General features: G+C 39.9%; 1 protein-coding gene across 1 annotated transcript in view; it reads right to left on the reverse strand.

The window, feature by feature from the left end:
* Positions 1-438: 438 nt before the first annotated feature.
* Positions 439-15,393, reverse strand: part of ppm1lb (protein phosphatase, Mg2+/Mn2+ dependent, 1Lb) — a 44,917-nt gene continuing 29,962 nt past the window's right edge. The window contains exons 2-4 of the mRNA XM_034097726.1: positions 14,611-14,827; positions 4,539-4,700; positions 439-2,385 (exon numbers count right to left, since the gene is read on the reverse strand). Of these exons, the coding sequence (XP_033953617.1) occupies positions 2,045-2,385; positions 4,539-4,700; positions 14,611-14,827 (720 nt within the window). The 3' untranslated portion in view covers positions 439-2,044. The remainder of the gene's footprint in view (positions 2,386-4,538; positions 4,701-14,610; positions 14,828-15,393) is intronic.

Below are 15,393 nucleotides of genomic sequence, written 5' to 3' on the forward strand. Positions count from 1 at the left end.
GTAACAATCAGCAGAATCACCTGACATACTAAATGTGGATTGCTGTGACGAATATATTGTCATCGCCCAGCAGGTGGCATAACCTGACTAAAATCAGCTCTTCATTAACCATTGTTTAATTTATTTAGCTGGAAAAAACAAACATGTAAGAGAACTTTAGGGAAATACTTGAGAAAAGATTAGGTATTCATGTTTCTGTTTAGTGCCCTATACATTTAACCAAAGTGCAAATATGTCAAGCATTCAGGGAAAATATGTCTTATATTTACTATCAATTGAAGTATTACCTTTATTGATATTAATCCCCAGAGTCCCCATACATAATGTACGGGTACTGTTTTTACAATTTTTGTTGAAGATCTCGTTTATTTTTCTTTCCGGTTATTGTCTATGTATGAGTTACTTTTACTGAATAAATTCTAAATAAAAAACACACAATGATCATATATCATTTTTAATGTTCGCTTTTAGATTTACAATTTGAAATGTCAGAATAATTGTTATTGTATTTATGTACAGTTTATTAAAATCAACAAAAACAAGTACAAATCCCACATAAACACTCTGTAAGGTACATATTTTAGGAAGAATGTGAACTGAAAAAGCACAAACAGACAGTTTTCTCTGATATATATATCTCTGAAGTTAAACAATCCAGAAACAGGCGCACTGCTTTATTCATTGATGCATGAACAGTGGAGGGGTGATACTAACATGAGGACAGTATGTACATTCATCTTACAATTCCATGTCTCTTAAGAGACATTTCTTCCCAGAATGCTATTTTACGTGAGTTAAAATGTACGACTTCAGGGTCGAGCAGTGTGCATGGCATGATCGACGGCAATACATTAAACTGAAAGTAGTTTTGGCAGCAGACTTCATAACAGGAAATCAACAGTTTAAAAAATAAGGCAACAATAACACAATTCATTCAAAGGCTTGTTACATTTTGAGTTACAGTTCAGGAAAATGCTAATAATGATCAATAGCAGGATGTAGAGGACATGGCATTAAAGGCTGAAATTGTAACGTTAATTTGTCATGTGATAATTTAAGAAACCTCAGATAAAGGACTAGCACGTCAATAATTATGTAAAATAGAAGCCGGTGGTAAATCTTTCTCGATAATTTAAATTGCTAAATCATTCACAATTGTAACTTCCTGTGATACCTTAATTATTACCTCCTTCCTCAAGTTTAAGTTGTACATGAGATTTTCTTTTAACAATCTGCAGCATTACATTATCAGTAGTTACATACATGCTGATAAGGTGGGGATCATACCAGAGTCTCAGCTTTAACAAATGTAATATGTATCAACAATCAAAACAGAATTGAGACTTTATCAGCACAAAAACAGCAATCAATTTAAGTGAACTTAGACATTCAACATCTAAAATTATAAAATTCAAGACAAAACACTTTCATCCTTACATCAAATTCCCATGATCAGCAAGTGTGATGCGACCATTTTAATTGGTTGTATTGCTGTACAATATTGATGGTGATATTTAAACAAGCATATCATTTGTGTTGTTCCTGTATAAAGGGAATACAATCATATTTGCACCAGTGACATGTAATTGATCCAGGAAAAAAATACCTTTTCAGTGCAGTCACTTGGTAGACACAAGTCTACAATTAAATGATGTGACAACAGAGTTAGAAAACTAAAAGCATAAACATTAGTGGTCACATGGTGGAAGACCTCACCTCTGAAGTAACGTGGAAGTCAAACTCCATGCTAGCTTGTTTACTGTCATTTTCTCATTATTGGACAGGCAATGCATTGGTTGTTAACGTGAAATATATCAATTATTTTCATATTCTCAAGCATACACACGCACGCACACACACACAGCTCAATCTGTTGTTGCATAACTAAATGAAAGCAATAAAAGTAAAGGAGGGGAACTGCAAATATCTGTGACAGAAATTGTTCTCACCAAAAATGTTGTTTTGAGTTTTTAAATCTCTCATCTTAACCCTATTACTTCTCACTAATATTCAAACATGATATAGATGCTGTGTGTTGTTGTGTCTACTTCTCGCTGGCCTTGCCTTTAAACTTGACTACCATGACGGTGATGTTGTCAGGGCAACCACGATAAAAGGATTGGAGGACGATGCTCTTTGCGCCGAAATGAGGCTCGGCCAGTCGTTCCCTGATGAAGCGAACCGCCTCCTCGTTGCTGAAGGTGTCCCACAGGCCGTCCGAGGCCAGGATCATGAACTCCGGCTGCAGCTTGTTCAGGTCAAACGTCATGATGTCCGGATTGGGAATGACCACGTTGAGGTTCTTCAGCGGGTAATCACCCAAAGAACGGGACATGGCCAGGATGCCCTGCACACGCCACGAGCCGTTGAAGCTGATGAACCCACCTGAGGAGGAAGACAGAGGGGAAATAGTTGGAAACTGCCAAAGCAAAAAGTTGAGGGTAAATTACAAGATGGAGGGGGGGAGGTAGTAGAGAGAATGAGAGGAAGTGAGAGGATAGAGGAAAACAAAGGTAGAGGGAACAGTAGAGAAACGGATGTTTTCCATGTTACTGACGTGAAACTGCAAAACAAAAGACTATTTTTGTTTCTCTGAACCAACTGGCAACATGTCTGTTCATCTATGAGACTACTATGTTCACATCGAATAAGCAAATAATATTTTGGATTAGTACCCTTCACATGTTTTCACTCAGTGCTCATTGTTTACGCTCATGGAACGCAATTGTTTATGTTGGATTGATTTCAATTTATGTCACATCCTGCAAGTACAGCTGCGTGTTCTCTATGGCTTCAACAGATTTGCAAGTAGGGAATTGTACTGGAACTGATAGGATGAGGAATTCCATATGAGGTCAAGATGCCTCCCTAGTTCCTGGTGAGCAAGGCCATAGCAAGGATTTTTTTAAAACAATCCGAGTTTAGGCTATAAAAACAAATCCCATTATGTGTAACTTTCTGTTACTATTATTAGTTTGCTAAACTCCCCATTTCCCAGCAAAGCAGAGGACATGAACTCTGTCTCCTCATGTTTGCTCATGTAGTTAACTGCTTTAATATAACCAGGGAATAGAATGTACAAATTGCTTTCAGAAGCAAGGGAGACATTAGTCATTGAAGTATTACCCTAAGCAGTTAGCGGCTGAGAGCAGCAGTTAGCTTAATAAATGCATTAATTAGTTATGCCCTGAAATTATCATGGGACTATATATATTTATGCTCACCACTATTACCAATTACTTGTATTTCAAATCAATTGAATTATTAATCAGTTAGATTTCATTACTAAAGTCAGCACTATTGCAATTTTTCCGTCAGACTATTCAAATGACTTTTTTTTACGTTTTTTGTATGAGAGCCACAGACAGTTAAACCTTTAGTAATGGATTTGCAAAAATCCTAAAATGACACAATAATTACAATGTATCCTAAAATCTACAGATTACAATAAAACAACTGTTGAAGTAAAAGAAAGAAAGATACAAAAATAGATAATGACTAATTACTATAATTATTAGTTAAGGAAATATAAAGTCAACAGTCTGATACATCATAATAAATATTATAAGTGAACCATTTCCTAAAAATCGTATTAATTGAATACTTCCATTATTTTTCAAAAAATGCTGTTTGTGGTTTGACTGTTTTGTAAATGGTTGTTGCAATTTGAGGTTCTAGTATCAAGTGTCATTGTTTACTTTTCTTTTTCTAGTGCAGAGACTTAATTTACCATTTAGTACTTGAAACAGATTCCAGAAAATCTGGTTTCACTAATGAAAATGTAGAGGAGCCTGTGGTTTTGGTATTGAGTTTCCATCAGTAATTGTTCTGGAGTATCAGTGTTTACAGGACTGTGTCACAGAGACAGATAAACACCACTGTAACAAAATAAAATGCCACCCCAGGAGAGAGGACTAGTGTCTATGCTGTTATTTTATTAGTATAGCACTGGTTCCTGTTTATGAGAAACTATAATTATTATGATCATTAGATTATGCCCCATCACTGAAGTTAAAACAGTAGGAACTCAAGTGTAGTATTATAATTGCAAGTATGTCACATGAATAAGTAAACAGCAACACAATGCAAACTAAATCTGTGAGCTTTCTTTTAGTACCCAAGTAGACCATTAGATGGAGATGGTGGGCTTTCCTGACAGTGACCACGCTGTGACTGATTCATCTGGCAAACTGCCATCAAACTCTCTTCAGCATGGAGAGTATGCAGATTGGGTAGATGGGAGAATTATGCCTTCAAATACACCTTAAATACTGTGCACTGTCTGGCTGCATTTGATAACATGCTGCATTAGAGGCAGATAGAGTTATCAGTCACTAGGGTTTGATGTCAGCCTCAGCACAGACACGCACAAAGTGGAGAAAAAGGATAATGGTGCTCAGCTTTGATCATAAGAAGACTATGTTATGCTCTTTATGACAACAATCTGTGTGTGTAGCTTTAAGTTTTAACTAAAGCCTTGTTCTGCTTAAAATTGCTGGAGAAAGGTCTACTGGTCTGGACTGCAGCTGTTTCCTCACCAGCCTTCTTGATCCTCTTGCGTTCTTTTAGCTGGTAAGGTTTGTGGTCATGCGACAGAGGAATAGCATTTCCGTCTTTGTCACAAAGAACTCCACGCGAGTCTCCAACGTTGGCCACCGTCAACTCCTTATCAGAGAGCAGGGCCACCAGACACGTAGTACCTGAGACAGAAGGAGGAGAGAGCCGAGCGGGAGGGAACAGAGGAGGGAGAAGAAAGTGGGCAGTTAAAAGGAACAGTTTCTGTCAATAACTATTGTAATATAGTGCATTTATAAGGGTAAGATGCCACTTCCAAGGCATTGCACTGCCATGACAACAGTGCATCCTTGCATTAGGCCACATTGACACTACCTAGGAAGTGGACCGGCAACCCTCCTGTTTCCAAATTAAGTTCCTACGGACTGAGCTTCGGCCCGTGAATACAACTATTCATGGTTAAAATAACCAAGAAAATAAGATTTTTGGCATCGAGCAAACTAAAACCCATGACAAATAAAAGGTATTATTTTTACATTCATAAACCATAAGAGTAACACCAATTGCAATGCAGGGTGTAATACAACATCACATAATGACAACACTAACCTGCTGATGTTCAGAAGGCTTACCATCTCATTTACGTGTGACAGCAGGATCGCTAATAACAAATCATTCTGATGGATGCATACGAACTACGTCCCCATGACTAGATTCACAGTGCTAGCAATGTTAAAACAATTATGGAAAATTGTAATTTACAGTCCTGTTTAAATATTATGTAACATAAAAATGTAAATGTATGTTCTTTCATATAAAGCTACTCTGAATTTAGGACCACTAATGAACAACTTCAGTAAAAATAATGGGAACAATTGTTCCCTTCCCTCATGCACAAACACTGCAAACACTCTTTGAAGTCACTTTTTTCCTTGTACTACTCTCTGAAATGCTTTTTTTTCTTCTCCTCCTTCCTCTCTTTGTTTAGTTTCCCAGCCAGGCAAAGCAGAGTCTGGACTCCGAATCTGAGGCCTATTGTGTGAGATCTAAAGTCCTGCAGAGAAAGAACAGATCTGCCTGTTTGGCCATCTGCTCACACAGAGCAAAGAAAACTGGAGAGAGAGAGAGAGAGAGAGAGAGAGAGAGAGAGAGAGAGAATAAAAAAAGAAGAGAATGTAGGGGGTCCTTACTTGTTCTGGACCACCCGGACAGATATACAGAGAGGGGAGGGTGATAAATTGAGATTTAAAGTACAGTCATCCTCAAAATGCAAGTGTAAAATGCTACAGGAGGTAGATGAAAGCTGGATTCAATGCCATTATAAGAATATGGATAACCTCTAATTTATGGGAAATCTCTTTAAAGTTCCTCGTCTTGTTATGATTTGATTGAGTTTAGTTTCCTAGACGTTTAACATTGAGTTGAATAAAAAAAAGGATCTCTCCTCAAAGGGTCCTCATATTAAGTTAACTCTGTGCTAAACCTGATGCAGTCACAATATGTGAGGATGGGGGGGGGGACGAGTTAACACAGTGGATGCAGAGGAGAGGAAGAGTTGAGGAGGGTTGGTGAGATATGAGACAAATAAGAAATGAGATTACTTCTCAGCAGGACAATGGTTTTATTACTCCCATTTATAGCTTTGGGCGAGAAAAAGAGATAAACAGTAAAGAAAAATGAGACGGAAAATAACTATGCACCAGCTGGAAGCGCAGTACAGATGAATGTAGTGAATATTGATGCCACTTTATTTTCAATGACTTACTAAATCTTTTACACAGTTTGTGCAAAATCCATTTCTATTAGTTTCATCATTGTATGCATCCCTAATCCTGCTGCTCGTGCCCGGAGCTGCCACTGCACTGTACCATGCTGTCCAGCTAATTATCCTCATCCAGTTCCCATGACGATGGAGATAATGGGCTGAGGTGCATTGCTAGCACACCCTTCCCCAATTAGCCCGGCCATGCCAGGCACACGTTCAGCATTCCATATTAAAATAGCACCATGTCTTGCATTTGAGCTCATGCTAATTATTGGCTTTGCTTGGCCTGGCACACTCCAATAAAATTAACATCTCAGCCCCAGTTAGTCTCACACTCCAAATTGTATCATTGCACTGATTCACTCTCTTAGAGTTAGCGAAAGACTCTGGAGAGTATAAATGACCACACAGCACCAGAAATATTCCCATGAATTTATGTCCTAACGGTTCTGCTTGGCATTTAGGCGAACAAATGAGAGAGCAGGACTGCCAACACCCTGCTCACACTGGCCCAAAACCTTTCTAAAAAATAAAACGACCTGCCCATTAGTCCAGCTACAACATGATTTTTGTCCCTTGAGAGCTGCCATCCCGTCTTACCTGCCCTCCTTGCCTTAACTTTTAACGATTTATAGCAACACTATTTTTAGCATTTGGCATTGAATAAAGCAATTTAAATCGCTTTGTAAAGTCTGTGAAGCACTCCAAATATCACTATGAAGCTTTATTCAAGCCCTGCTTTCGATAGTGTATGGTTTTAAGTGTATTTAATGAGTAATACTTTTGTCCTTTTTGCCTAAATAGACAGGAGAGATACACTGGAAAGGAGACGACTTGCAAACCCATACACTTCGGTAAAGACTCAGCCTTGGTACAGATGAAGTATTTTTTTTTCTTTACTATTCAATCCTTTCCATTCTTAATAACTAGCTGCCGTAGGGCCAACCTCAGCCTCTTTAGAGCCCTATGTATTTGTTTTGCTTTATTTCTCCAGTGTTTGTGGTATCCTTTATAATTCTCATCATACAACATATTAAGTAGATCATTATGTAGCATACATGTCAGTGTCATTGATCTGACAGCCCAATAGATCTCCTATAATCAAGCAAGGCGTCAATAACAACTGGAAGGTCAGGAAGTAATTGACTAGTCAGACTATTGATAGACAGTTATTAAAAGATCAAAACTGATAAAGCTGAAAACAGAGATATTTTTACATTAGTTTTATTCCATATTCTTCTTCTTTGTTAAGACCTCTAATACTCACAATTTAACCCAACCACGGACAGTACACTTAGTGTTTTTTAGGTGTTATGCTTGTAGTATAGCCTCGAGCCGCTAGCCTCAAACAGAGATCAGGAGCCTGGGGGCTACGGGGGACTGGTAAGATCACTTCTTTGAACTTCCCAGATAATTTTTCAAACACTGCCAAATCTGCTTCAAAACACTCAATAGTCCCCAAAGTACTGTGAGTCGGTAGAGTTCTCCTTTAAGATTCTCTTTTTTCTCCAACTAACTGGTTACAGAATTTTTTTAAAGCTCTATGTCTGGAGTCCTTACACAATTAAACCACTTTAAACTCAAAGATCTTATTTGAGTTTTCCATGCATAGGTCAGACAGTCATAGCACAACATCAAACTTGCAAAAGCCTGGAACTCACTAGGGATGATAGATAATTCATCATTACATTACATTGCATTTAGCTGACGCTTTTATCCAAAGCGACTTACAATAAGTGCATTCGACCAAGAAGATACAAACATGAAGAAAACAGAATCATATAAGTACATCAGGTTTCATAGAGCCAAAATATTTCAAGTGCTACTCAACTAGCTTTAGACAAGCCAGTCCTTTATTAGTATACAAGTGCTTTGTTAGAAATGTTATTGCTCTAAGTGGAGTCGAAAGAGATGAGTTTTCAGTCTGCGCCGGAAGATGTGCAAGCTATTTGCTGTCCTGATTTCAATGGGGAGCTCATTCCACCATTTTGGAGCCAGGATAGCAAACCCACGTGTTTTTGCTGATGGGAACTTGGGTCCCCCTCCAGGGGCGGATCTAGACACATATTCATGGGGTGGCATGAGGGTGGCAGGAGATTTTGAGGGGTGGCATCCCCTAACAGAAGTATATGCTGATTTAAATCGCAATCATATCAATCAATTAGGGGTGTAACGGTACACGTACCCGTACTGAAATTATTCGGTACGGGTCCTTCGGTTCGGTACACGTGTGTACCGAACGAATATAGCGTTAAACGTAAAAAATTGAGAACATGAACAACTTTCTGGAAGTAATCTATATCATTTAATTTCATTGGACGAGAGGCATACTATGAGAGCTGGTCACAGGAATGCGTTCAAATGTAGTCAGTAATTTGAGGAACTGTCGAAATGGCGAACGCAGATAAAGTTGAGCTGAAAATCCTCCAGCATCATTGAAGTCTCCGGTTTGGGAACATTTTGGTTTCACAGTTACGTACAAGGATGACGGACAAAGACAGGTGGACCGAACCAAAGCTGTTTGTCGGCATTGTTCAACTAACATTGGTTATGCGGCTGGCAATACATCACACTAATTTGAAAAGGCATCACCCAAATGTGAATATCACCGGTACCAAAAGAAAAAAGACTGAAGTGCAAACCCAACTCCCACTAGCATGTAGCCTCCACCACTCGCAAAAAGTTCAGAATGAGCCAAAGCTATTACAAACGCCAAATATCCTTATGTTGCCATGTTAGCAAAGCGCTACCTGGCTGTATCTGCTGCCACTGTCCCTAGCGAGAGGGTGTTCTCCACAGCAGGAGACATTGTTAGTGCCAGCAGATCTGCCATTTCAGCAAGCAATGTGGACAAGTTCATCTTTCTTTAAACAACATGAAAATACAATGACAAGCAAGTCCTAATGTCAAGCTGGCTGCTTAGGTACTAAAGACAGTTCAAATACAGATTATTTCAGTTCATCGAAATGCTGCACCTTAATGTTTATTTTACTATATTTTGTATTTATTTGAATACATTAGTCACAGTTTAATAATAATTTAAAAAAAAATATTTAATGTTTTGTGATAATTTTTTCTGCTGTACCAAAAACGTACCGAACCGAACTGTGACCTAAAAACGAGGTACGTATCGAACCGAAATGTTTGTGAACCCTTACACCCCTACAATCAATTTTAACTTGGAAAGCCACAATATTAATATTTTAAATCAATCACATAGGTGATATTATTGTGGCACATCAGTAAAGCCTTACATATAAGGTGGCAGACGTAATTTAATGAATTTTAACTGAACAATAACTAAATTAGTTTGTCTCACTCTTAGACCAGCAGGGGAACCAGATCTATGCAGACTGCTGCAATAAGTACATTAATTAACTGTCTCATCGATGTTTGTCTGAATGAATATAATAGATTTCATTTGTTAGCGTTTTTACAGCTGCTCAAAGACGCTTTACAGATATAGTGAAGAACTGTTATGATTCACATATTCATTTATTATTGAATAAACTATATTTTTTGGAGGAGTTAATGATGAATGTTCATCAAGATGCTTGCTCACCCTCCTTCAAATTTGAAAAACAAGTAATTATATGATTATTGATATACAGTTACAACCTTGACTTTACATCAGAAAGAACAAACATTAAAGAAGTGACTAACTGCATCAGTTAGGGTTAAAAAACGTGTATTCAGCTAAAACATCACTGCAGTTATTATCCAGTGGAAGGTCCTTACCTACTGGCCTAGTTAAATCAAAGTGGTTACTTTCTGTTGGCTGGGCAGTGTAGTTTTACACACCGTCTTATTTTACTTTCTCAGGACTTAAAACTGTTTTTTGGGGGCAGACCCCCACAAAGAAAAAAAATATATACACGCATACAAGGTCATCATCTTAACAGTTTGTTATTATCATCGAGTCATCCGTGAGCAGAGCATCAAGTTGGCATGTCTAACAGCTGAATGCAGCTATTACTATTTTGTTCAGCAAAACGCCTCACAAACTTATTAAGATCAACAGCTGTAGTGCGTTTTGATTCAATGCTGAGTACAGCCAAACTTGACATTCTCTTCTCTGTCATTGTAGACCGCAACTACCTCATTCCTTCAGTGCTTGGGTCCGAACGAAAGGCTTCTCGTTTTGCGCCGTTCCCCCGTTCAAGTGAATTCGCCACCAATCATATTTCCACTCTCGCGCCAGGACCGGGGGAGGGGTTACATGACGTGCATCTTGTGGTGCATTCACTTGCACTCGGACATTAGAGACTTTCTCTCATAAATGTCCGATGAGCCACAACTTTTCTTTCAAAACAAAGATGCCAACTGGGGTGGCAGCTGGGGTGGCAAGGCTATTGTTTAGGGTGGCAGTTGCCACCCCATGCCACCCCGGTAGATCCGCCCCTGTCCCCCTTGCAGTGCGGGTGCAGCGAGCCGTTTGGCTGATGCAGAGCGGAGTGCACGTGCTGGGGTGTATGGTTTAACAATGTCCTGGATGTAGGAAGGGCCAGATCCATTCACAGCATGGCACGCTAGTACCAGTGTCTTGAAGTGGATTCTAGCAGTTACTGGAAGCCAGTGAAGGGAGAGGAGGAGCGGCGTGGTGTGGGAAAATTTAGGAAGGTTGAAGACCAGACGAGCCGCTGCATTCTGGATCAGTTGCAGAGGTCGGATGGCACATGCAGGTAGACCAGCCAGGAGGGAGTTGCAGTAGTCTAGGCGTGAGATGACGAGAGCCTGGCCCAGAAGTTGCGTCGCTTTTTGGGTCAGGAGGGGACGTATCCTCCTGATGTTGTAAAGAGTGTATCTGTAGCAGCGGGTTGTGGCAGCGATGTTTGCAGTGAAGGACAGGTTGTTATCTAGGGTTACACCCAGATTCCTTGCAGTCTGAGTCGGGGAAACAACAGAAGGGCCGATGTTGATTGTTAGGTCAAGAGTGGGACACTCTTTTCCCGGAAGAAAAAGCAGTTCAGTCTTGTCAAGGTTGAGCTTGAGGTGGTGAGCAGACATCCACCGAGAGATGTCAACTAGACCAGCAGAGATTCGTGCGACGACCTGGGTCTCTGAGAGGGGAAAAGACAGAATTAATTGGGTGTCGTCAGCGTAGCAATGGTATGAAGAGAAGAGGAGGGGACCAAGGACAGAGCCCTGAGGGACCCCTGTAGTTAATTGACAAGGGTCGGACTCGGACCCTCTCCAAGTTACCCTGTAGGTGCGGTCTTTGAGGTAGGAGGTGAGGAGGGAAAGTGCAGAGCCTGAAACTCCAAGTTCTTGGAGAGTGCGAAGGAGGATCTGATGATTCACTGTGGCGAATGCAGCAGACAGGTCCAAAAGGATGATGACAGAGGAGAGGGAGGCTGCTTTGGCAGTGTGCAGTTCCTCAGAGACAGCGAGGAGAGCAGTTTCTGTGCAGTGACCTGCCTTGAAACCAGACTGGTGCGGATCAAGAAGGTTGTTCTGATGGAGATAACAGGAGAGTTGTTTAAAGTCAGTGTGTTCAAGTGTTTTAGACAGGAACGGGAGGAGAGAGACAGGCCTGTAGTTTATAACATCGGACGGGTTGAGAGTGGGTTTCTTTAGGAGAGGGTTTACTCTTGCCTCCTTGAGAGTGTTTGGGAAGTGACCAGAAGTTAGAGAAGTATTGATGAAATAGGTGAGAAACGGTAGAATATCAGGAGCGATAGTCTGAAGGAGGTTTCAGGGGATAGGGTCCAGAGGACAGGTGGTAGGACGGGCAGAGGTAATGAGGGTAAGAACCCCACACAGAGGTTAGTACTAATAGGATACCACACCGCATTAAGGAAGCTGTTTCCATAATAGACTCAAGCTCTTGGCCATTCCATCAGAGTCCCATCTCCCTTATCTGTCTTTCAAAGGCTTTTGTTGGCTGATAAACAACAAAGGCATGAATGAACAGGGGGATAAATCTGATACGCTGTTGTCCTCCTGACTGCTGAATTGAGAGTGTGTCTCTCTATTCCCCCCCCCCCCTCTGCCTTCCCTGCCAGCTTAATTTAGGCCCTGATTGTGGCAGAAAGCAGGGAGCAGTCTACCCTAAATGATGCGATTGTTGAATCAGATACAGGGACAAGAATGCACAACAATTACCTGATCAGCAGATCCCCCTGAGACGCTGACAAGAAGGGTCGGATAAATTCTGCAGCAAATTCAATCCCTGACTGTCTAATGCTTGGATTAGACAACAAAAGAGCCTTTGCATTGTAATGGAGCTTGACTGTAAATGTATCTATAAGCTCAGTGTCAGTACTTCTTGCTGTGGTGCCCAAATAAAGGATGATGAAAATGTAGAGGGATAATAAATATATATATATTCAGATCTGTTGAGCCTGGATGCAACAGGTGATGTATCTTGAGAAACAGAAGCAGGCTGATGGATCAGGAAAGGAGATTTACTTGTTAGCCAAAATAGATGTATTGTCAAAAAGGATGAGGAGGTTAAGATCAGGTGAGTGTTCGAAAAACACTATGGCTGCCAGAATAGGTGCTTCAGGTCGCGCTCCAGAGGGCGTGAGGCCTTCTCCATGGCACTTGCATGCTGTCTGGGGTTGTCATTTAGGCTACACACTGCATTCATGTGTTGTCAAAAAAGCTTTTTCAAATGGGATAATTCATGCATGTCGGCAAACAGATATCATTATGTTGTCAAAATGACCTGTGAAATAAAACACAATGCATCCCCTCTGTGACTTAAAGCTCATGGAATAAGGCCTTCAGAGGAGCACATCGATGCACCTTTGGCCTTGGATAGAGGGTGTCGTTTTTTCTCATACTGATATTCTGAACAATCTGTGCTATTGTATTTGCTGTAAAGTGTCTCTACTGTAGGCTATTTTTATAATATGTACAGCACTTTGGCTCGACCAAAAATCGTTTATAAATGTGCTATATAAATAAAACTTGATTTGATTGGATTTGGTGGAGGTCAAGTGTCATTTTAGTTAGTTGTGTCTATGTTCCAAAACACTCTCAGCAATAGACTCTGCAAGAATATCATTGGTACTTTTATCTATGGGCACGACAGAGCTTAGTTCTTCCCTAACACCAAAACCTTTTTCACTGTATTTCTCTGACGTTTACTCTGCTTCTCACAGAGCTGAACGTTTAATCAGAGGGACAGGAAGGAAAAGTGATCCTCCAAAAGGAAAGCTTGAAGTTCTTGAAGTTGAAGCATCTCATCACAGGAAGTCCATGTAATCATCCTATTAGCTGTATTTCAACTCTCTCTCCTGCGTGTTCAATAAACCAATAAGGATTTTGCCATAGAATAAAAGGATTAAACTCCAGTGTAGATCGTCTTATTAATCAAATGTCTCCCTTTAGACTTGAAGTTAAATTAACAGAGGTGGTTTAGAAACCCAGTGAAACTCATTACTCTGCTGTGCCTCCCTTACTTGTTACTAATTCTCTGATGTCTACTAAACTTGTTTTACCTTTGATATAATCATAAAAACAAGGCTTTCATTGAATGTAGGACAATGATGTTGACAGATGAAGCCCATATGTCTCTGCATTGGACTGTATGACTCTGCTTTCAGTCTTTTCTCTTCCCATTGTCTCTGCCAAAGGTTTTGTCTAATTCATGTCAGACTTCATCATCACCCTTTGTATCCATTCTCCCGCATTCTCCTCACCCTTTGAACGCCCCTGTTGTCCCTTTCCCGTCTGTCCTTAGCACTGCTCCTCCCTTAATTTCTCTCGTCCCATTTTACTGCATCATCTCTCAACAGAAAAATGTCCTCCTTCCTTCTGACCCTTCTCCTACCTCTTTCGATCCATCACACTCTCTCTTTTGCGTCACCACACCCTCTCTGCCTGCCTGTCTCCAGAGATAATTATTACAAGCCCTGTGAAGATCAGATTGTATTTTTAACAGCTATATAAGCAAGGCTTAGGGGGTGCTGACAGTCACTATTCAACAACAGACAAGTGAAAACAGTGGAGTGGAAAAAATTGTTTGGGTGCAGCTCTATAGGGAACATTTAAAAACATCACCCTTGACTAACTGGTGCTTTCTTATTGTGTCCCCAGTAATGAGCAACACTTGTGGTTTAAATCCATTTGTATATGGCCTCTGCCCTTTATTGTGGCCACATTAAAGCTGTAATACTGTATGCACACGTTTAGATATCTGCTATTTGATGAACTGCAGGGGAAATATCCTTAACTTGTTTTACATGCAAGAACTTGCACACATGTTTACATTGATAAAGTTGAACATATATTGTACATACAGTAGTTATGGTTGTCTCTTTTTAAAGAGACAGGGATTTTTCTCCAGGTTCTTTTATTCTATAACAAACCAATTCACTCACCTGCTTCATTGTAAGTGGCAGAGAGCTTCTCAAGCATTTCTCTGTCCAGATTCAATATCTGCTGCTCCAGTATGGAAGGATAGGACAGGCCGCCCCTTTCCTTTTTTTCTTCTTTCTCCTTGTCTTTTTCTCTGTCTCGCTCTCTCTCACGTTCGTAGGTCAGTAGCTGCTGGCGGAGCGCCCCAGACAGGTGGGCCTTGGCGAAGTCAGCCGCAGCCTGATAATAGAGAGCAGACGGAGAGAGTTAGAGGGCTGCAGATACAAAGAAAATCTTATGTCAATTAAATATATATATATATATATATTCTCACTTACATATTGATGAGCACATTTTTCTTTCCAATTGACAATTTTCAAGCAGTGTTATCAATTCAAAATTGATCAATTCAATAAGTTACAAATAACTCAATCAACAATATTTTTTAAAATAATGAATAATTAGATAATTTTTTAAAGCAAAAACAAATTTGCTGAACAGTCTCTGTTTTCAGATGATCGAATATTAACATTTGCTTCCCCACTTTGCTTTATGTACTTTAACTGTAATTTGAATATTTTTGGCTTTTGGATAGTTGGTTTATTTTTAACATTTTATAGACTAATCATACAAGTGTTGCAATTTGCAGGCCCAATGCTGATGTCACTGCAACTAAAGACAGGCTGGAACAAGTCAAAGTTTTGGCATTAATGACTAAAAAACAAAAACTAGAAAATGCATTTCCTGCAGAAAATGCGTTCGAATGCTGTAAACTGTGAACATTTATGGCTGAATTTAGCTGAAAA

Source organism: Pseudochaenichthys georgianus, chromosome 13 (assembly GCF_902827115.2).
Source record: "Pseudochaenichthys georgianus chromosome 13, fPseGeo1.2, whole genome shotgun sequence".
Classification (NCBI taxonomy): Eukaryota; Metazoa; Chordata; class Actinopteri; order Perciformes; family Channichthyidae; genus Pseudochaenichthys; species Pseudochaenichthys georgianus.